The sequence below is a fragment of the Pteronotus mesoamericanus genome, unplaced genomic scaffold, assembly GCF_021234165.1.
Source record: "Pteronotus mesoamericanus isolate MK-2021 breed Mesoamerican mustached bat unplaced genomic scaffold, CSHL_Meso_final scaffold_507, whole genome shotgun sequence".
Lineage (NCBI taxonomy): Eukaryota > Metazoa > Chordata > Mammalia > Chiroptera > Mormoopidae > Pteronotus > Pteronotus mesoamericanus.
Window position 1 is genome coordinate 16205257 of NW_026555319.1, and position 23705 is coordinate 16228961.

Here is a 23705-nt window from a genome sequence, read left to right on the forward strand (position 1 = left end):
TTATTGACTCATTCATTGTTCAATAGCTTGCTCTTCAGTCTCCATGAGTTTGAATGTTTTTGAGTTTTTTCCTTGATGTTGGTTTTTAGTTTCAAGCCCTTGTGGTCTGAGAAAATGCTTGTAACAATTCCAATTTTCTTGAATTTGTTGAGGCTTGTTTTGTGTCCTATCATGTGGTATATTTTTAAAAATATTCCATTTGCATTTGAAAAAAATGTGTATGTTGCTTCTTTGGGATGAAAGGTTCTATATATACCAGTTAAGTCCATTTGATCTAATGCGTCATTAAGTTCCACAGTATCTGTGCTGATATATTGTTTGGAAGATCTATCCATTGTTGACAGTGGGGTGTTAAAATCCTCTACTATCAGTGTGTTGCTGTCCATGTCTTTCTGGAAGTCCTCCAAGATTTTCCTTATATATTTGGGTGCTCTATGTTGGGTGCATATAGGTTTTCAATGGTTATGTCTTCTTAATGGATTCTTCCTTTGAGTATTATGAAGTGTCCTTCTGTGTCTCTTTTTATGGCCTTTGTTTTGAAATCTATTTTGTCTGATATAAGTATTGTTACCCTGGCTTTTTTTTCCTGTCCATTTTCTTGGAATATTTTTTTTCTATCCCTTTAATTTCAGTTTGTGTAGGTACTTTGTTCTGAGGTGGGTCTCTCGTAGGCAGCACATGTGTGGGTCATGTTTTTTAATCCATTCAGCTACCCTATGTCTTTTGATTGGAGCATTTAATCCATTTACATTTAAAGTTATTGTTGAGAGGTACTTATTAGTTTTTCCCCCTTCTACCTGTGTTTCTCTATTTCTCATTCTTTTTCTTCATCTTCTTAAAGTGGTCCCTTTAGCATATCTTGCAATGCTGGTTTCATTAAGGTGTATCCTTTTAGCCTTCTTTTGTTGGAGAAACTCATTATTTCACCTTCCATTTTAATTGAGAGTCTTGCTGGGTAGAGTAGTATTGGTTGCAGGCCTTTGCTTTTCATTATTTGGAATATTTCTTGCCATTCCTTTCTGGCTTGTAGTGTTTCAATTGAGAAGTCAGCTGCTAGCCATACTGGGGCTCCCTTGTATGTTACTACTTGTTTCTCCCTTTCTGCCTTTAGGATTCTCTGTTTGTCTTTGATATTTGCCATTTTAATGATGATGTGTCTTGGAGTGGGCCTCACTGGGTTCCTCTTGAATGGGACCCTCTGTGTTTCCTGGACTTGTGTGACTTTTTCTCTCCTCCAATTAGAGAAGTTTTCCATCATGACTTTTTCAAACAGGTTCTCTATCCCTTCCTCCCCTTCTTCTCCTTCTTGTATCCCTATTGTATAGATATTATTACGTTTCAGGTTGTCCTGTATTTCCCTCTGAACTCTATATCTTTTAGTTTGCTTGCCCCCATTTCATTTAGCTCTTTTTCTTGTTCTTTCGCTTGGGTCCTGTTTCTTTGTCTCTTCATTTTGGCTGCTTTCTTGTGGGTTTATTTTCTATGTATTAGGTAGAACTGCTATGTCTCCTGGGCTTGGTAGTGTGGCCTAATGTCCTAGGGTCCAGTGGCACAGCCTCTCCATTTACCCAATCTGTGCACTCCAGGTGCACCCCACCAGCCATGTGGACCGTGTACACTCTTCTGTTGTAGTTGAGCCTTGACTGCTGTTGACTCCTCAATGAGAGGTATTTACCCAGGCCAATTGACTATGAGGACTGGCTGGTACCAACATGGAGGATCAGCTATTCAGGAACCCATGCCACAGAGCAGGACTTATTCAGTACGGCTCTGGTACCTGCTGATTCCACCTCTTGAGTGTGTCACTTTCTGAGGTGGTTGGATGGTGCTTTGACATGGTCTGAAGCTTTCCACCTGCTGTGGTGACTCTGGGTCCTCCCAGGAGGGACAGGCCAAGGTGAGCCTCCATCTGTGTACAGGCCTTCCAGCATGAGCTACAAAGTGATCTGCAGGTGATTGCTACTTGTGCTGGACTTGGGGGTGCCCAGGCAAGGCACCACATATTTATTTTGTATGTTTGTTTTAAAAATGTCAAGAGTTAGTTTATAGAACAAGCAATGCATTTTTTTTTCTTTAGGCATTTTGGTCTGAAGATTAAAGACAATATTATTTGCCTTATACAGGATTTCTGAGAATTGATAAAGTCTTGTTTAACAGTTATGAAACACTTCATAATACTATAAAAATAACACAAAATTATATTTACAGTAATTTAAGTCTAAATGGTCTGAAGAAAAGAATTTTAGCTTATAGACTTCCACTTGGAAATAAACACCTCAGGTAGGTAAAAGGCTGCCACTGGATATAATCATGATATTATTTGAAGACATTAGTATGTTTTTATCTTTTTAAATCTGTTTATTGATTTTAGAGAGAGAGAAAGAAACATACATCAGTGTGAGAGAGAGAAACATCCACTGGTTGCCTCCTATACATGCTCTAGGTGGGGATTGAACCTGCAAACATACCCAGTCAGGTATGTGTCCTGACTGGGAGTGGAAGCCCCCGCCTTTTGGTATATGGGATGATGCTCCAACCAATTGAGCCACACAAGCCAGAGCCATTTATGTGCATGTTTTTAATTTCTCATTCATACTGTATTTTTTCAGAACTTGCCAGAACATCTGTAGTTTCAGTTGAGGAAAAAAATATATAGGTAAAAGATAGTTTGAAAGTCTGAAAAGATACTTACCTATTAATTTATAAGATCAAACAGAAAAATCAAATTCCTCCCCTTAGTTTGGGATGCTTCATGTCATAATTCAGACTTTATTCAAAAGCAAGACATTGAACTTCTCAGAGTAGACAGAGAGGAGGACAGTTTGAATGAAGTTGGATCCCATCAGGTAGAAAAGCCTTCACATGATTCCAATTACACCTCTAATTAGTGTTCTGTTTCTTTCCTCATCAAATTTCTCACAGGATGCTTTCCATTTATTGTACCCCTTCTCACCTGCTCTTCAACTCAGAACACTGGTTTCTTCATTTATCTTTACTTTCCTACTACTCTCTTAAAAATAAATGACTTTTTAATTAATTGATTTTGCTGTCTTTGCTCATGTTTTCATTCTTCTTGACCTATTTTGTGATGTTGACTATATACTCCCTTTTAAATATTTCTTCTTATTTTTATGATATACTATTCTCATTGCCTTTCCATCTGTCTTACTTGTCATCTGTTTCTCTCTGTCACTTTTGTTCCTTATCCTACTCCTAACTGCAAGTGAACCTAACATCTCCAAGGTCTCTGGCCACATACTCTTCAACCTCTATGTACTTCACTTTGCAGAAACCCTGAGAATGCGCAGGACTTCAAGAATCACAAGTATGGTGTTGACTCCCAAATGTCATGTCTTAAATCCTGACCATGCCCCAGAGCTCCAGTTGTATATCTTTAACCTTCTCTTGGGCATTTCCATTTTGATGACTCATTATCATGTCAAATCCAGTACACTCATTTTTTTATTCACCACTGCCCTCCGCCTTCCACACCCTGAATAAGTTCCCCTGCTTCTCAGCATCACCTTTTTCCTCTCCATGTCTTAAGTTCAGAATCCTGAAATCATTCTCCTTATTTAGTTAGGTACCAAATTCCCTGCAAGCCTTCCCTTTCCAGTCTGTTCTTTCTGCCAAAACTCGAGTCCAGGCCTTCATCTCACATTTGAATTGCTGCCACAGCCTCCAGGCTCTCCCACAGCCTCCTGCTCTATCCCACATACCACTGCCAGTCTAATTGTCTTTAAATATAACTTTCATCATCTCACTTCCCTTAAGTATCTCATGACTCCTACTTCCTACTATATCAAGTCTAAACACCTCTAACTGGCTTTTAGGCTGCTCATGATCTGGCTCCATGTTACCTGTCTTATTTCCCACTGTTACCCAACATATTCCCCTTCCTTGTTAGGTCAGTTTTTTTTTTTCTGTCACAACAACAAGCCAAGTTAATTTCTGCCTTCATATCTTAATAAATATACATTATCTTGCCTGGAACACCTTTCTTTTTTTCGTTGACGCCAAATCATATCCATCTTGCAAAAGAATTGTCTGAGCTTTCTATGTCCACTTCCCTGCTTTCTATTCTCTTTAACCTACTTTAATCAGGTGTTAATTTCCACTACTTCACTGTCCAGTTCTCATTATTTCCCCATCAATAGTCACTTCCTCAGTCTTCTTCATCTCAGTAAATGACACGGTCATTTACCTACCTGCTCCAACTAAACTCTCAGAACCATCCTTGGTTTCTCCCTTGGAACCCACATCTAGTGCACCAGCAAGTCCAGTGAGCTCTCCTTTTTTTCTGAGCTCTCTTTTTTCTAAAAAATAGTTTTCTTTCTTTCTTTTCTATTGTTGTTCTATTGCAGTTGTCCCAATATTCCCCAGTTGCTCTCTCCTTCCCTGCCCCCCACTGAACAGTCAGTCCCTACCCCATTGTCCATATCCATGGGTCATTTATAACTGTTCCTTGACTAGACCCCTCCTCTTCTTTCCCTTCTTCCCCCCACCTTTCTCCCCCTTTCTGGTTGCTGTCAGTCTGTTCCTTATCTTTATGCCTCTGGTTCTATTTTGCTCATTTGTTTGTTTTGTTCATTAGGTTCCTCTAATAGGTGAGATCATATGGTATTTTTCTTTTACCCCCTGGCTTATTTCACTTAGCATAATACTCTCCAGTTCCATCTATACCCTGGTTTCTCTTCAGATCATATAAATCTCTCACCTTTTTTTTTTTTTAAATGTTCTTCCAAGGACATGCTCATTGATCTTAGAGAGAGAGGAAGGGGGGTGGGGTGCCCGGAGAGGGGAGAGAAAAATCAATATGAGAAACACCAATCAGCTGCCTTTTGCATGCACCCCAACTGGGACCAAACCTGCAGCCTAGGCATGTGCTGTGCCTGGGAATGGAACTTGTGACATTTCAGTTTATGGGATGGCTGTCCAACCAACTGAGCCACACCAGCTAGGGCCAGTGAGCTCTCCTGTTAAAGTATATTTCAAATCTGACCATTTACCACTATCTCATTGCTACTACTTTAGCCCAATGGTCTCTCTAGTTTCATTTTGCCCTCACACAGTTTATTTGACATAAAACATCAAATCATTTTTTAAAGATATGAATCTGTTTATGTCACTACACTTTCCATGGCCTTCAAGGCCATACCTGATCTGCTCTAGCCCAAGGCTCTGACTCTGGCTCTGGCTCCTGCCAATTTCCCCCATTCCTTTGTCTACTCCTTCTCTGACATTTTTTTCTGTTTTTAGAACAAGTCAAGCCTATTGACACCTCCCTTACACATGGACTGACACATTTCAAAATAATCACTAGATAGGTTTGAACAGAATGAATGTCTTAGGTTTCCACAATATTTGTCTGTAAAGTGTGTATTATATTAACAGGAAAAATTAGAAAATGTACAATCTTTTAAAAAATTAATAGTTTTATATAAATTTATTTTTATTTTGAAACACTCTCTAATTTACAGAAAAGCTGCAAGTGCAACACAAATGTTCTTTCTGGACCAGTTGCTACACCACTCCAGAATACTGCAGTATACAATTCCTAGAAACTTGGACATTCTCCTACATAATCAAAATACAACCATGAAAACCAGGAAGTTAATTTTGATATATTACTATCATCTAACCTTCAGACTCCATTCAAGTTTTTCCAATTGTCCCAAAGTGTTCATTATAGCAAAAGGATCCAGGTTAGGTCACATGTTGCATTTCATGTGTACTGCCTGCCAGCTTTCCTTCTCTCTCTCTCTCTCTCTCTCTCTCTCTCTCTCTCTCTCTTCCTGCCTCCCTGCCTCCCTCTTTCCCTTCCTCCCTTCCTCCCTCCTTTAGTTTGGAATAGTTCCTCAGTCTTTCCTTGACTTTCATGACTTTGACATGTATTTATAGAATGGGTCAGTATTTTGGGGGAGGGCAGTTATTTTGTAGAAGGTCCTTCAATTTGGGTCTGTCTGATGTTTCCTCATGATTAAATTCAGGGTGTGCATCTTTTTCAAGAATATACCACAGAAGTGGCACCGAGTACTCATACTCATTGCTTCCTGTCAAGTGGCACATGATTTTGATCTGTCCATTACTGGTGATGTTTATTTTGGTCACTTGATTAAGGTGACTTCTGCAAGGCTTCTCTACTGTAAAGTTACTTTCTTCCCCTTTGTAATGAATAAGTAGTTCATAGGGAAGTACTTTGAAACTGTGTAAATTACCCTGTTCTTTATTCAGCTTCCCATTTATACATTATTTATTTATATCAGTATAGACTCTGGGTGCCTATTTTATCCATTACTGTTATTTATTTATTTTCATGCTTTCACTCTCTGATTTTGCCAGTGGGAGCCCCTTCAAGCTGTGTTTTTGACTTGTCCCACTTTCTTACATTCTGGCACAATAGGCAGTTCCAGGCTCACCTTGCACTTTCTCTTCCCAGTTCTGCCAGCCATTTCTCCAAGGTCCCCTGGTTTTTCAGAGGTTCCTTTTAGTTGCCTAGATGGGGACTCTTTTAGTGAAGAGAGCTCAAGAATATGTGTATGAACTTACCCACACACATAGGCATGTACACATATACATCTATACCCCTCAAATGTAACCAAACTCCCATCCTTGCCACCTCCCCGACCCACATATGTAGATATCCATCTCACCCCTCTAGGGCTGTGGACCTCTTCCCCTCTGACACCCTACTGTGTGTCAGTACTTGTGAGGCCCTCCTCCCTCCATTCAGCCTCTGACTCCTCTTGCCAGGCCTGTCTCCCACCTGGACACCCTTCACCCTGTTCAGGCTCTGACACCCTTCCATGTGGATGCCTATGTTGCTTTGCCACACCTAACACTGGCATTAGGACTAAGCTATTCATCAAGGGATGGGAAGATGAAGAATTAAGATCAGTATTTCATTTAGCAGAGACTTTCTGGATTGTATAGATTTGACTACAAGTCAAGAAGGCTATAACATTTCTGTTCCTTTTCCCCTAAAAAAAATCAGTCAGTCTGAAATATAATTGTAATCCCTGGGCAAGAAACCAAATCATATCTGAAAAAACACCCAACCTAGATCAATATAGAAACAAAACAACCAGATTTAAAAAGATATTCCTCCCATTTTTCCTATCTGTTGTTCAAATACTGTGGCATTTAGACACAGCCTCAGAATCACTATTAAGTGCTATTGATTATGATAAGTTTATGAACCTTACATTTCAAAGATGGTAGTTTCTGATGCCTGCGACCCTTGGATCAAAATTATTTTTATCTTTTAAAACTGAGAAATGCACATATTTGTTTACAATAACATTACTGTCATTCATACCACAAGACTTTACAAGGCAATGTCTACATTGAATTAACAGTTCTTGGAAACTTTAGAACTAAGTCCTCTGCAAGATCACCCTTGATAGCCATTGCACAGGTAGGAAGCACTGATGAGGAATCAGGACATTGCCATGAAAGAGACTGCAACCCCTGAGACTACAACTTTCTCAGGACAAAAATACCCAAGTTTGCCTCCAAATCTTTTCAAGACATAAATGAACCATTTCAAGAAGTAGCTTTCTCATTCCTACTCTTCAAATTTTCTTTGTCTGAGAAAGGCAAATTTAGCCTTTCTTCTAAATCGAGGTATGATATGACTGGACTTTTGTTTAATTCTAAGCCAAAACATTCCCAAACTCCCACTGCATTCCTGGGAAGCCCTAAATGCTGTTGAAGTGCTCTCTTGACCATGTCTCATTCCTTAGAGAGTCAAGCACTCTCCCTCTGTACCCTCCTGGAGGCCATGAAAGGGAACACAGCCTCCATGACTGCTCTGACCAGGTGGGTCAGATTAGCTTTACAGTCCACTTACGATGAAGCTAACAAGTCTCCTCTGTGGGTGTTTGATCACACTACAAAACTGCTGATGACCTCATGATCCAAAGAAAGCAGGTCTCACATTGTGGACTAAGCCTAAATATTAATACTACTTTATATTTATGTAGTGTCTTTTTTCCAAGGAGCTCCAACCTCTTTACAGACATTATGTCATTAATCCTCAAAGCATCGCTATTTGGTACATGGCAAATATTCTCCCCCTCCCTTTTTTTTTTTTTTTACTGTGATGGAAACTTGCAAGTCAGTGATGGAATCCAGTCCCCTAGTTCTCAGTCTTTGCACTATATCATGAAAAAAAAAAAACAGATGAATAATCTTTCAAGCTTATTCATTGCTTCTTGGGTGGGATTTGAGAGGATGTCTCAGTTTGTATGCATTTCAATTTTCAGTGTCTCTAGGTTCCACACTCTTATCCTTCTTCAATTTAAATTAAGCATTTTCAAGCATCTGTAGTTCACCTTCCACTGTTGCATTTATAGGAACACTAGAAATTTGTAGCTGAAATTTGAAGTGAAAGACTTCGTTAATGAATATGCAATCTCACTTATCATTTAGAGATCCCTTATACTTCTCATGCCCCAAGATAAGTTAGATTATTTTCTTAATCCCTATGTCAGTTCAGGACACATTTCATTTAGAGCAATCATGTATTTAATTTGTATTGCGTGATTAACACGTACCATATAGTGTGCCAAATAATTTCAAACACATGTGTAATATTCCATGAGAACCATTTAGATTAAGTCTCGTGTGTGGAAACATTCTCAGAGTAGGGCAAGAAAAAAAGGCACTAATAGAAATATGGCCTCAGCTGCTATAATCCCCCCCCCCCCCCCCCAAAAAAAAGCTCAATTAACTTTAATTCCTTTAGTGGAAATCCCCAGTGTAAATATTTCCAGAAAAAGGGAAAATTCTAAAAACCACCAGGAATTAGCTCAATACCGCCCCCCCCCGCAACACACACACATAAAACTTAAAAGATTGGTTTCTGCAGACTCAACAATTAATGCAAAGCAGAGAGAAGAACAAAACACAGCCATATCTAATGATGACAAATATTTCTTGATTTTACTTGGTTAGACATTTCCTAATCAGGAATATTAGAATGGAGTATTACAAATCATAGTGGCATAATTTTAAACACACAAAAATCAGTTTCACATCTCATTTTTAAATTCTTTTTTATGACCAACTGTCTTGCTATTGTCCAAATTGGGGGATGTCTGTACATTGCTGAATTAGATAATAGCAGTGAAAGGTGATACTAGGGGGAAAAAATCAGAAAAACTCTTCTAAAACAAGGAGAAACTTTCAACTTTTAATCATTAAATTCTGAAAGCCTCGAAGTAAGGCATGCCAGATGCCCTGCAACAATAATTCTAGTCTACTCTGGTCCCTGGCCCAGCCTGATGTGGAATAGCCCTATATTTCTAAATAAATAGTGTTTAATTTGAAACTGAGCAGTACTACCCCATCATGGAAAATCTTCATAGGTTGGAAAATATGTACAGTATGTCATACTTTAGGTATATAATCTAGCCATATTCTGTAGCATAGCTACACTGCAGTTTATATTCAACAACCTTGGGGTTTCAAGAAAATATATTCATAACATTCTAAATGTTTGTTTTTTCTTGTCATAGGAAATATTAGCCAAAAGGAATACCCTGTATTCCAAGAAAAAATTTAATGATGGGGAAATTTAGAAAGTGGTAGTCAAAAAAAACTGTTTGCCCTAGAAGGGTTGCCATGCATGGTTGTACTGATTGTGAACTGCTCAATTCCAGATACCTAAAACATAGAAAACCATATGAGTGGTGCCCCCTGGAGGTGAGCAATGCCTGGCAGCCCTAATTTTAACTAATTAGGAAAGCTTTTGAAAATGCTCCTGTTTTTTTTCTCTGATTCACAGCTAAAGACAAGTTGTGACTCGCAGTAGGACTTTTATTATTCCTTATGTTTTTATGTGTGTGCAAAGTTCTTAGTTTTCCCTCTTCATATTGGTTCCAAAAGACTTCCCTGCAGACTGAGCCTCAGCACACTGGTCTGGCATTCTCCCAGCTGTAGGTTTTCATGAGTCAGGGAAAACCTGTGCAGTTTGAGACGAAGCTCGTCAGACTTGTTCAACCAGCCCTGGACTTAACTTATGAAGTCCTTCCTCCTATTCTCCTTCTTCCTCTACATTCCTACATTCCAGTGTTAAATGTTGGTTGGAGTTTGTTGTGTACACATCTGTGTTCCTTACAACCTTGAAACACTGCTGCCCATTCCTGCAGTGCCATCCTGCTATTCCCATCACCAGCACAGCACTTAACATAGGACCTTGAATCTCTGCTTTCCTGACCCTTCTCTTTTACCCTTCCACTCTTTGATTTTCTTTTATTTCCTTTAGTTCTAAAGGAAACATGTGATCTCTAGACAGGGAAGATAACTGGAAGCAATGGGAAGAAAGCCCACCTCCACAGAATATGCGATCAGGAGTGACCCTGCAGATTATACTGTTATTTGGTCATAATCCTCCACCCTCTCATTTATTCTTACTGTGGCCAGGCCTGCTCCAGCTTTAGTCAAACAAATTGAAGAGAATGATATTGTGAATTTTATAGCAGTTTAAATTTTTTAGTGGTACAATTGATTCCAAAATGGAAACAACATACAGTTTCTAGAAGTATGTACAAGAAACTGTTAAGAGTGGTTGCTTCCTAGGGGGGAATCGAGGGGCTCTGGGGTGGCAGGGAAAGTCACTATGCCTTTATTTTACCTTTTGAATTTCATACTATGTGACTACATTAGTCATAGAGAAATAAATAGAAATTATTCATTTCTCTTAATTGAAATAAATAAAAAATGGAAGCAGGCAATTAAATAACTAGACATGAACTAAAGTGATACCATAGAAAATCCTGTTAATTACAGAAAATGATTCGAATATATTAGAAATAAAAGTAGATCAGAAAGAGAGGTATGATTATTTTCATCTTGTTTTAGAAACTGAAAATGTTTCACTGTTTGCTGGAAAAGTAAAATAAAAATTATGTTTAAGTGTCAGCTCCTCTTATAAAACTTACCCTCACTCTAAACATCCTATTTCTCTTTCTCTTTATGCTTTTTTTTTTCTTTTGACTTTTTTTTCCCTTTTGGCTTTTTCTTTTTTCAAATGAACTTAAGGCCAATTTAAAGTGAAAATCTGACTTCTTAGCAAATGTATCTTTGCCACTTTGCCTCCACCTTGTAAGGAAGAACTATTCAGGCGATGCCGGAGTTCCTAAGTGTCATCTACTTTTCCCTCGTCTGCCAGTGAGAATAGGCAGTTAGGACCTGAAATTTGGATATCACACCAACAGAGCTCTTCCATTTCAGACAGTCTTCACACCAGAGTGGTCTTTTTCTGTGTATTTTATGGGACCTATCTCTATAGTCATTTCTGCACTTACTATATTCCTTTCAACACCTGCTAAAGTACTTTATAGAGACTCAAATTCAAGCAAATGACCTACATAGCAAGTCTATGAGAAGCAAAGTATCACATCTCCAATTCTGTATCTATTATCTGTTTATCTCTTTTTTGAAGAATCAGCAAACCTATGTCTAGTATATCTAATAACACCATCATGTCATTGCGTGTAGGTTTCCTCCTACATGCCACAAACCAAGAAAAAAAAGTTTTAATTTTTATAATCACTTCAAAGATGTGCTTGAGTGTGATTTTTTAAAATTAAATTTATTGGGGTGACACTGGTTAATAAGGTCATATAAGTTTCAAGTGTACAGTTCTATGATATTAGATCTGTGTACTGCACTGTGTGCCCACTGTCTAAAGTCAAACCATCTTTTGCCACAATATAGTAAGCCCCCATCCACCCACTTCCCTCTGGCAACCATCACATTGCTCTCTGTGTCCATGAGTTTCAGCTTTATATCCCACATACACGTGAAATCATATGGTCCTTAGCTTTTCCTGACTCACTTATTTCACTTAGCATAATATTCTCAAGGTCCATCCATGTTATTGCAAATGGCAGTATTTCATCTTTTCTTATGGCTGAGTAGTATTGCATTGTGTATATGTACCACATTTTTTTAATCCAATCCTCTATCAAAGGACACATTGTTTGTCTCCATGTCTTAGCCACCATGAATAATGCTGCAGTGAACATAGGGGTGCATATATCTTTGTGAATACATGTTTTTGAAATTTTTTGGGCAGATATCCAGGAGAGGGGATTGCTGGGTCATATGGTAACTGTATTCTTAATTTCTTGAGGAACCACCAGACTGTCTTCCATAGTGGCTGTACCAGTCTACATTCCCACCAGCAATGAAGGAGGCTTCCCTTTTCTTCACAACCTAACACATGTTATTACCTGTCTTGTTGAAAATAGTCATTCTAACAGGTGTGAGGTGGTATCTCATGGTAGTTTTGACTTGCATCTTCCTAATAGCTAATGAGGTTGAACATCTTTTCATATATCTGTTTACCATTTGTATGTCTTCTTGAGAGAGGTGTCTGTTCAGACCTTCTACCCATTTTTCAATTAGATTGTTTGTTTGTTTGTTTGGTGTTGAGTATGTTTTTATGTGTTTTATATGTCCATCTTTAGTTACCACAGAATTAATAGTTAATTACCCAGGCATTTGAAACTTGGAAACTGTCATTTTTGTATTGAAAAGCATCTAATAATATTTTTGAATATTTTATAACTGTGAAAGGTAAGCCAAATAAAGTGTAAGGATTTTTGATGTTGTTGCACTACCTTTTCAGTTTACAAATAAAAATAGTTTCATAATAAAGCTTTCATCACATTGAAATAAAGGAGAACAAAGAAATGAAGTAACAAGCATGTTGGATATAAACATATCAAGTAATAAAAGACATAATTTTAACAGAATTAATAAGCAAATTAATGTGGAACTTTATATTTTTAATTTTAACTTTATACAAGTTATACATGACTACATTATCATAGATGATTTAAAAATTACCAATAATGATATTTCATATCTTTGTCTTTGTATTTAAAACACACACACCCATACACACATGCACATAAGATGTGCTGTCCAATATGGTAACCACTAGCTAAATGTGGTTATTAAGAACTTGAAATGTGGCTAATTTGAGTTAAGATGCACTGTAAGTATAAAATATACACTGGATTGTGAATATGTAGTAAGAAAAAAAAGAATAGAAACTATCTCAATAATTTTGATATTGATTACATATTGAAATGATAATATTTTATATATTGGATTAAATAAAAATACTTATTAAAATTTAATTTTATTTGTTTCCTTTCACTTTTAAAAATATATTTACAAGACTATTTAAAATTATAAATGTTGCTTGTAATTGTATCTTGCATTCCATTTCTATTGGGCAACTACGTATATATGTATTCATGCATGTATATAATGTATATGCATATATACATTATACATATATGCATATATTTGATTTGTAGACATCTTTAAAGCATAACTATGATAGTACTGTCTTTTTCTGAAACTTATTTTTTTCATTTAACATATGTATCTGGGAGATTTTTTCTTGTCAGTATAGTTTTATTCACCTCATTCTTTTTAACTACTGATAGCATTCCTTAGTACCAAAGTCCTCTGGTTTACTTCAATTTCTGATATTAATGGAACATTTAAGTGATTTTTGCTTTTTTGGTCTGCCTTTTTGCTGCTAATTTGAATGCCACTTTTATCATAAATTAAAAACCCATGGATACATAGTTTTGGGTTTAGACTGCTAGTCTATTTTGCTGATCCATAAGCCTACTTCTATATTACTGCTATTATGCTTTAATCAAGTTTTATATTATAATTTGTTATCTGAAAGAGCAACTCTTTTAGTAGTTTTAAGATTTTCACTTCTGGGTGACTATTAGAATCAGCTTTAAAGTTTCAACAGGCATATTACTGGAATTTTGATTGGGATTATATTGACTTGATAAAATAATCTTAGGAAAATTGACGTTGTTATAATAATGTCTTTGCATTTTGAGAAAAAAGCATTCTAGTTTCTGTATTTCTATTATTGCTATGGTCCCTATGAAACTTTATGTTTACCTGGATTATACATCCCCAGATTGCCTCTGTAAAGCAGTTCTGTCCAACTTGAACTTTCTCTGCTGATGAAAAGTGTTCTTTATCTGTGATGTCTAATATGTGTTATTGAATGCTTGAACTGAACATTCACATGTGGCCATTGAACACTTGAAATGTGACTAATGCAACTGAGGAACTGAATTTTAAATTTTATTTATGTTTGATTAATTTAAATTTAAATGGTCACATGTGGCTAATGGCTACCATAATAGACAGTGCAGCTTTAGGATATATGAATAACTGTGTAATTGAACACTTTTATAGATGTTAGCAAATGTAGGTAGCAAAAGAATTATTGATACCTACTGTATGAAAGACACTGCATAAGGCATTATAGAGAGTCTGAAGACCATAATATTAAATACAAATGAATTCCTAAAAAACTTAAAACCCAGTTCCAGGTAAAGGAAAAATTGTTGAAAAATATTTATACTGTCAGAAAAACACAATCACACACAAAAAAATCCTGTGATGATTTGCTAAAGAAAGAAATATGTGATTAAAGGAGCAGAAAAGGCTTTGTGGATGAAATACTTTTAGAGACTGATCTTGAAGGAATTATTCAAAATTTAAAATTAGTAAGAAATAGAAGACTTTTTGTTTTCTGAAAGGTGGAAGAAATAAAGAGGAAAAGGAATAAGGTGTATTTGAGGAATGTAACTATATTAGTTTCCTAGAGTTTCTGTAACAAATTACCACAAATTTCGTAGCTTAAAATATCAGAAGTATAGTCTCTCACTAGAAACCAGAAGTCCAAAGTTAGTGCTTCTGAGCTGCAGTGAAGGTAGGTGTAGAACAGAGCCACACTCCCTCTGGAGACTCTTGGGGAGATTCTGTTCTTTGTCCCTTCCAACTTCAGGTGGCTGCTGACATTCCTTGGCTTGTGGCCATATCACCCCAGTCTCTGCCTTGGTGGTCACACTGAAAAATGGTGCCCCATTCTTTATCCTCCTGCAACAATCCAGTTTGTCTGGAGTATGGGATACCAGAGACACTAGAGATAATCACAGATATCAGTCACTGAGTAACTTGCATATGTGTTATGTTGTACCAGGTGCTCTATCTGTGCTATTACATTTACTCATTATAAGAACTCTGTGTAGGCATTAGGAGGTGAGAGAAGAATCTAAGGTGTCTGTTTTTTTGACCTTTGATGACTGGGAAATGGTGATTAACACAAGTGGAAAAGTCATGAGGAAAAATTGGTTACAAAGGGAAAATGGCAAACTTGGCTTTGGCTGTATTTAGTTTGAAGTCCCACTAGGTTATGCCTAAAAAAGGATCAACCCCAGATAGAAGTCTATTAACCCTACATAGAGTTCTGATGGCTTCATCTGCAATTTCCTACCTTTGTTTTCCCCTTTGGGTTGAAGAAGCAAATTGTGAGGAGCACTAAATTTGAAATAAGGAGGTCTGGGTTCAAGTCTTCCACTTACTAAATGTGTGAACTGGACAAGTCATTTCACTTCGCTGAACTTCAGTTTCCACATCTGTGAAAGAGGAATAAAACCCCACTCCCTGCCCTCACACTGTTATTGTGGGGAATAAATGAGATAACATTTGTGATGTTGTCAGCACAGTATATGGTTTGTTGTAAGCATTCAAATGTTTGTAAAAAGAAGAGCAAAATTTTTAATATGTTAAACTTAAGTTTTTAAAAATACATAATATTTTAGGTTTAGTATAAAAGGATCAAGAACCAATGTCAAACTTAAGTTTTAATTTGAAGGTGATATATCTGAAATCTCTCTGGATCCTAAGTGACAGTTAACATTAATTTTAAAAGTCTATTGTTGACTCCCTTTTCCATTGTCCATAACTTCACAACATGTGTCTTAAGTACCACCCAAGGCCAATTCCCTCCCTTTCAAAGCTGATGACCTAAACTCTACTTCATAGAAATAGTTAAGGCTATCAAGTATGGATCATTCTATTTCCTGCCCCCACATTTAAATATGTACCTGTATTTATGTTCCCTTTTATCTCCTTCCTTCTAGACCTCAAGTAATTATCACACCTCTTGTCCAAAGCAAATATATCTTTCTATAGGTGCTCTTGATGCAAATTCCTCCATCCTGAACTCCAGGACATATAGTCAGTGCCCCAGTGGACATCTCCACTCAGATGTCTCATCTGCAATTCAAATAGTCATTATTTCTCACTCTACTCTCCCCACCATGTTCCTATCACCCACCCCCTCACTTTCTTTATTTCCCATCTTGGTCAATGGCATTACCAGAAACATGGGTAATTTTTGTCATTGTTTACTCCTTTCTTTCTTTTGCCATCCCTGTGCCCATTCCAGTCAGTGACCAAGTCATGTCAGGGTTTGGGTTCAGGTGTTCATTCTATTTCTCCTCAGCTTTCTGCCTGACTAGTCCTTTCCTCTCTAACCTCACTGCTGCTCTGTTCTTGTTCAGAAAAGTTCTTTTCTAAAGTAGCCTCATGGCTTTTTGTTTCACTCCTCCCCAGTCTACTCCACACTGCTGCCACACTCCTTAGAGCTGTCAAAAACAAGTAGGTCCTTAGAACCCTTTGGTGGCACAACATTGCAGCATAAAGTCCAAACTTCAGAGAATGACAATGTCTAACCCTGTGCCCTTCCTGTTAGCCCTACTGAACTATTCCCAATTCTCCAGGGGTATTCTGCTTTATATCCCTGTACCTGTGCTCCTTTTGTCTGGAATGTTCTCTCTGCAACCTCAATCTCTAATGCCACTTGCCTGGTGAATGCCTATTCATCTTGCACTACTTAGTTCAAGCTTCACAACCCCTTTGAAGCCTTGCCAGGCCTCCCCAGGAAGAGCTGATAAGATCTTTTTGGAACCTTTGCTTTACCCTATACATGACTCTATCATCTCATCTGTAACCAGTTTGTTTCCCCCACCGGGCCCTCTTTGAGGACATTAGTGTGTCTTGACCAGCTTAGTGTCTATAGTGCTTATTAGCACACAATGCCTGGCACAGAGAAGGTGCTCAAAAACATTTGTTGAATAAATGAATTAATTATAGAACTTTTAAAGCCATATGATGCCTTAGAAAATATGGAAAAAGAATTGATATAATAACTTTTGAAGATTAATGCAAATATGTGGTTAAGATTCTAAGAAGGATACATATTTACCTCTTAAATAAAGATAGCCATGGTCCAAAACCCTGGTACAGAGAATCAAGAATGTAAATGAATGGGCAAACTTCATTAATCCCAGTAAAACATGAGACACTTCCCAATATATCAGAGAGCTCACAGCTCCACTGGATTTGGAGGTGAGTGTTCTCTTTAAGCATTTGTTTTCTTACTCTTCACTTATCACGTGTTAACATGAGCTACGTTTATGCTGATAGCAATTTAATAATTGCTGTTGATCTGCCTTTCATTGTGCAAAAAAGGTAAATGTCAAGGTAAAAGAATCAAAACTACAATAACATCACTGCTATAGCAACTTATTTATAGGGGTACAGACCCTCTCTGAACCATAAAATTTCTTTCTCTGGTAATTTCCAAACCCAAAGATTCCATACTTAACACTTGATTATAAACCTATACTGGTAAGGAACTGGTTTTCTAAATTTGCCAGATTTGACCTTGCAAATACTTTTGAAGTAAGCAAAATTCACTATACTTTCACCCCACGCACGTAAACTACTCATTTATTTCCTGGTTGCCTGGGGCTCCCTGCCTTGGTTCCCCACACAGATCTACCGCTTAATGCAAAGTAAGTACTGTGCCTTGACTGCTCTTTCTATACCAAAACTTATCTGTCCTTGTTTCTGAAGCCTGCGAGACCCTGCTTTCAGCAGGTTGCCACTTGGAGACCATTTAATAAGTTAACTTACACTAACATCAAACTGAATAATAATTCCAGGGGGATTTACATTTTTAACAGAAGTGTGTTAGATACACAACACCTCACTCTAAGAGCCCATCTAATAAAGGAACATTTCTCACTGTCCCATGTACCTTCCTCATCATTTCGTGATTCAGTATCTTTAAACATGCTGAACCTTCTGCCTAGAATGACCTTTCTCCCCTCTCCTGTCTGGTGAACTCCTACTCATCCTTTAAGTCCCAAGTCAATGTCCTTCTTCTGCTTAGAAGCCTTCTCTAAATTCCCCAGGTGGAGCTGGTCATTCCCTCTCAACTTTTATAAAACTTTGTTTACTAGCTATCTCAATTTCTTTTATTTATAAAACTGTATACTTGTTACTTCAATTTTTAAATATTTTTTTCACTCTCTTCAACTGACTTCAAGGTGACTTCTGCCCCGACCAGTCCATTGCACCTAGTTGTCTCCATGTGGCTAAATCACGTGGACATATTTTAGTTCTCATCTTCCTTGACCTCTTAGCAACACCTGGAACTACCGATCACCACCATCACCCTTTTTATTTTCTCTATTTCCTCTTCTTAATATTCTCTTACATTGGCTTTCTTTTTTTCTATTTTTTAAATTAAATTTATTGAGGTGACATTGGTTAATAAAATTATATAGATTTCAGGTATTCATCTGTATACTGTATTGTGTGTTTACTCTCCCAAATCAAGTCTCCTTCCAGTCCCTTGGCTTTCTTTACATGACAATTTGCTAGTCCTCGTTTATCTCTCTTTCTCAGTCTCCTTTGTTGGCTCATCTCCTACCTAATCTCTAAATGTTGGAGTTCCTTAGGCTATGTCTTGGCCCCTTTCCCTTCTCACGGTCTGATCTCTCAATAAGCAAACTCTTCCACACCCATCGCATTAATTAGCCTTCATATCCTGATGACTCCCAAATTTACATCTCCAACCAAGACATCTCTCCTGAGCTCCAGACTTTCAAAGACAACTGCCTATCCAATATGTCCACGTGGGGTTTCACAGGTACTCCAGACTCAACAGGTTCAAAACTCTCATTGTTTTCTACCTGAGGGAACTGTACCTACATCTATGAAGTTAACTAAACCAGAAACTAGAGTCATTATTGACATACCTACCTCTCCTTTACCATCATATACAATTGGCCATTTTTCTGACTCTACTTTCTAAATATTTCTCACTGCTGACTTCCCTCTACCTGCACTGCTACCCAAGTTATCACCTGATTACTACAATGGCATGACTCATCACCCTGTATACACTTCATGCTTTCTACACTCCTGGCAGAGTCCTCTTTGAAGATTCATTCACTCACTGAAAAATATTTATTGAGCCCCTACTACGTGCAATTTGTGACCAAGACCCTGATCTCCTAGGACGCTATTTAAGAGCATATGATTAGAAGGACCTAACTTAATTGTAATGGGGTAAGGAAAATTTCTTTGAGGAAATATACTTTCATCTGAGATATGAAGAATGACTAGAAATGTATTAGGCAAAGAAAGAGCAGGTGGAGGGAAAAGAGCATTTTAGGCAAAGGAACATCCTATGCAAAGGTCCAGAATCAGGAATAAGCAAGGTATGAGAAAAGAGAGCAGACAGTGAGAAGAAGTGTGGAAGAGATGAGGATGGTACTCTGGGGCACATCCAGGCCCTGTGCGATAGTGACTCTAATTAGGAGGTATTCAGAGGGTCTCAGAGCCCCCTCAAATGACCTGCTACAGTAGATGAGTGGGTGAGAATTTTCCTTTTTTCTTAAAATTTTTGTGAGCATTTTTCTGAGGTGAGAGTGCATAGCTTTCACTAGGGTCTTACAGCGAATCTATGACCCCCTCTCCCTCTCCCTCTCTAGAAATGTAAAGAACCACTGATGGTGTATGAAAACCCAAGGTATGGACTTTGGACTTCGTCCCAAAACCAGTGAGATGCCATTGGAAATTATTAAGCCAAAAAGTGGATGGATTGTAAAATCTACAGGGCAGGGATTTTTATCTCTTTTGTCACTGATATGCCCCAAGCACCTAAAACAGTACCATACACAGGACTGATACTCAGTAAATAATTGCTGAATGAATGAATGTCTATTGTGGCTATTGAATGTCTATTATATCGTATTGCATTATATCATGATCATGTGCTTTATGCTTCTCCCTTATAAGACTCAATTCTTGATAACAACTGTGTCTTAGTCATCTTTATATCACTAGAGTTATGGTACTAGTGCTCAGCACAATGCCTGGCTTAAAATCAACTTCAAAATGCATTCATTCATTCAGCCAGTAATTTAAAAGCACCTACAAGATGCCAGGAACCTGGGAATGAAAAAGATGACTAATATAGTATCTAGAGGAGAAGACTGGTAAGTAGGCCTGATACTATGCGGTAAATGCTACAGAAAGGGTAAGAACAGAACACAGCCCTAGAGGTGTAAGGGAAGGCCAGTAGGCAAAAGAAATTCAAGGGCTGACTCTGGGCTTGGTGATAAAAGGGAGAGCAGAGCATGGGAGTGGGCATGAAAGGCAAGGTCTAGAGGGGAGAGAGCAGGGGCCATTTGGAGAATTGCAAGTGGCTAAGTAAGTCTAGGGCAGGATGGAGCTACAACGATGGGCCAGAGCCGTAAGGAGTCCAGATTTTATCCCAAAGACAATGGGAAGTCACTAATGGGTAGATAATGAATCTGAAGAGTGATGTCGTTGCATTTAATGTAGGACTACTTAGGCTCCAGAATAGCGAATGAATTGGAGAAGCAGTAATAGCGGGCGTCCAGGCCCAGTAATTGGGAGCGATCATGCTGGCCTGAGCTAATGGAGAGGCAAGGGCAATAGAGAAAAATGGATGGACTTGAGAGATATTAAGGAGGTAGAGTCAGTAGGAATTATGGCTAGTTAGGGGAGAATGATGGAGCAGCCATGGATGACTCCCAGGTTTTTAATTTGGACACCTCCAAGGGAATCAGAGAGAGTGCAAACAAAGAATGGGAGTAGGCTTACAGAGACAGATGATCAAATTCAATTTGGGCACATAACATTTTGAGTTTTCTTTGGAACATCCATGTGGAAACTTTTAGTAGGCAATTGATTATACACATGAGCCTGGGATTCAAAAGGGAGATCTAGGTTAAATATATAAATGTGGTGACCTTCCCATCTTTAGCCATGTACAGCCAGTAATTTGTGTGTTGGCTGCTCTCCTCTATGCTCTGTCGGCCTACAGGAAGAAAAGTAAGGGTGACAGAAGGGTGCTCCTTCAGAAGGAAGCAGCACTAAAAGCATTTGAATCAAGATGAGTGGGAACCGTCCCAATAAACACATTTAGATTTTTAAAAAAGAGGCGCCATTGCTTACACATGGGAACCGATTCCTAGGAGTCACACCTAGAAAGTGTAGAAAGGAGAAAAGACAGCCAAAAACAGTAACAAACATTCAAATACCAAGCTTAATTTTTGAGTAAATGAATAGAGAAATAAATAACAAGTGGGTTTATTTAAAAGAAGAGCCCCCTTCCGGTGCTGTTCAAATACTGCTACCAAGTCAGCTAACTAACCTATTTGTGCTTAAGGCAAAACCTGCTCTTTGGCTTCCCAAATGGAGAATATATTAGTTAGCACACCAAAAATGAAAAGTAGGGAAATATCATACAGCAGAATGTGTATCTTCAGGGCTTTTTCCAGACATATATGTAGATACTCAATTCCTGAGGTAAGTGGGTCATGATAACCTCTTGTTAGTCTGTATACAAGAAACACTTTAAAAGCTATCTGTTTAAAGCATAATATGACATGCATTAGAAATCATTTGATGATCATCAATATTGCTTGAATCACCCAGATAATCTCTCTAGCCTGCCTGATTGCTGACCCTTTGCTTGCCTCGTTGACTTTGGCATCAAATATGCAAACTCAGTCCATTGGAATACACCTGAAAAATGTTTCTTCATATGGATTTTGTTGATTTATATAGTTCATATAGATTATTCATCTATGTTAGGAAGTGTCTCCTGATGGAAAACATACTTGCTTTTGAACCCACTAGTTTTCTGTAAACCATTGAGAGTTCCCAGGCCTCACTGGTGTCCTTGACATTGTATACATTATTTCAAATGTTGCCATTAACTCACTGCAATAAAATTATAGTTCTGAAACTTGTAATAAAACTCTGGTTTACTTTTGAGCAAAGAAGAAAAAAAGAACAAAACTACTAAACCATCAGGTCAGCTTGTCATCTGAGGATTTGTATATCCATTTTCTCCTCTCCCCAGTGTACCCAGACTTGATAGAAGTGAGGATAATTTCATGAAAAGCATGCCCAAGCAATAGTTCTAAAAAAGTAAATCTTACCAAGCACTTTTTCTTACAGCCACACTGTAAGAAATAGATAAAGAAGTTGGTTTTTGTGCCTTGGGTTTTTATGTTGTTATTTCCCTTCCTTTAGAGTAGACCACTTCAACTTTTACATATCTAAGCAAGGCAGTGATTTGGTGAACAGCTCTATTTGTTTTCTCAGAGTTTTATTGTTTTATATAGTCAGTGTCTTAGTTTAAGCCAAAGGGAATTTGTGGTTTCTGAGATCAGAATTTCAACTGCTTTCTAAAACTTAAAGAAAAGTTAGTGATTAAATTAACCATTTGTAAACCCAGTCTTTGATACTTAAATGTTTTATTCATAGTCTCAGTATTTTGTAGGAATAAAACGTCAATAATAACTATAACCTGTATCTATAACAAAAGGAAAAAGGATAATGCTGGAACCCCTATTAGATATTCTGACAAGTCTTGCTTAAAAGTATTTATCTTATTTTATTTTTCTACCAAAGAAAGAACAAAGGACATGGAAAAATCTAGCCATCTAGTGGCTAGAAAATATAAAAATATCCTCTCTGTGTTTTCTGGAATTCAAAGCATTAGAGATTATCTGACACATTATAATACACTTAATTGTTCATTCAGTAAGCAAGAATAAGTTCTAGAATCTTTACCAAAGCTGAGCTCAATGGAGAATTATATACCTGTGATGACTCATTAATCAGCTTCCCTTTAATCTTTAACGTATACTTCTCTTCAAGAAGAAAAAAAGGGCCTTGGTCCTTCCCAATTCATTAGTCTGAACCTATGATGGAAAAGATAAGGTTGTATGTTTCTATTAACTGAAATTGGGACTTAAATTATCTTTGCCTCTAAAGCAACCAGTACCCTACAACTCTCCTGACCCTTAATTGCTCCTTGTTGACCCCACATCTTAACAACTCTTCCCTCAAGAGTTAGATGTGCTAGATTCCACTAAAGAGAGCCAAGAAATTGTCCCTAAAACTGGCTGCCTCCAGGGGACCTCAGCTCCTGAAACTCGGAATACCAGATGCTGATACTGGCAGCAGGGCCAAACCAGCCCACAGGAAAGCAGGTTTGGATCCGTTATGCAGCTAAAAGGATGGATATTTGGTCTGCCTGGCTTGTTTGTCTCTCGTGCATACATCAAAATCTTTGCTGAATTGTGCCTCTCTCTCTGGTGATTCTCACAGATTCAAAGAACGAATATTGTATACAGTCAGCAAAGTTCTGAGAGCTCCAGGAAGAAAAGGAAGGTCAGCGAACCAGCTAAAGTCTTCATCCCTGACGGAAAATGAAAGTTAGATGCCGTTGCTACCTTTATTCTAAAATAACTTTGTTTTGCAGCAAACTGCATGATGTGTCTTAGTAGGAAAGTAAGTTCCTATCACCAAAACCTTTTACTAAATTTGTTGCTCAACTTATTTTGTCCGTTTACTAAGTGGTAAATTACTGGCTAGTACATGTGTTCACTTTGCCACAAGGAAACATGGCCACCAGTGTTGCCCTAGGACAGCATTACTTCAAGACTGATTTAGAG

At 37.8% G+C, this 23705-nt stretch overlaps 1 protein-coding gene across 1 annotated transcript in view; it reads left to right on the top strand.

The window, feature by feature from the left end:
• The window catches only part of HORMAD2 (HORMA domain containing 2), a 67838-nt gene extending 44375 nt beyond the window's left edge, over positions 1-23463 (top strand). The window contains exon 11 of the mRNA XM_054594349.1: positions 23359-23463. Within this exon, the coding sequence (XP_054450324.1) occupies positions 23359-23463 (105 nt within the window). The remainder of the gene's footprint in view (positions 1-23358) is intronic.
• The last annotated feature ends 242 nt before the right edge of the window (positions 23464-23705 follow it).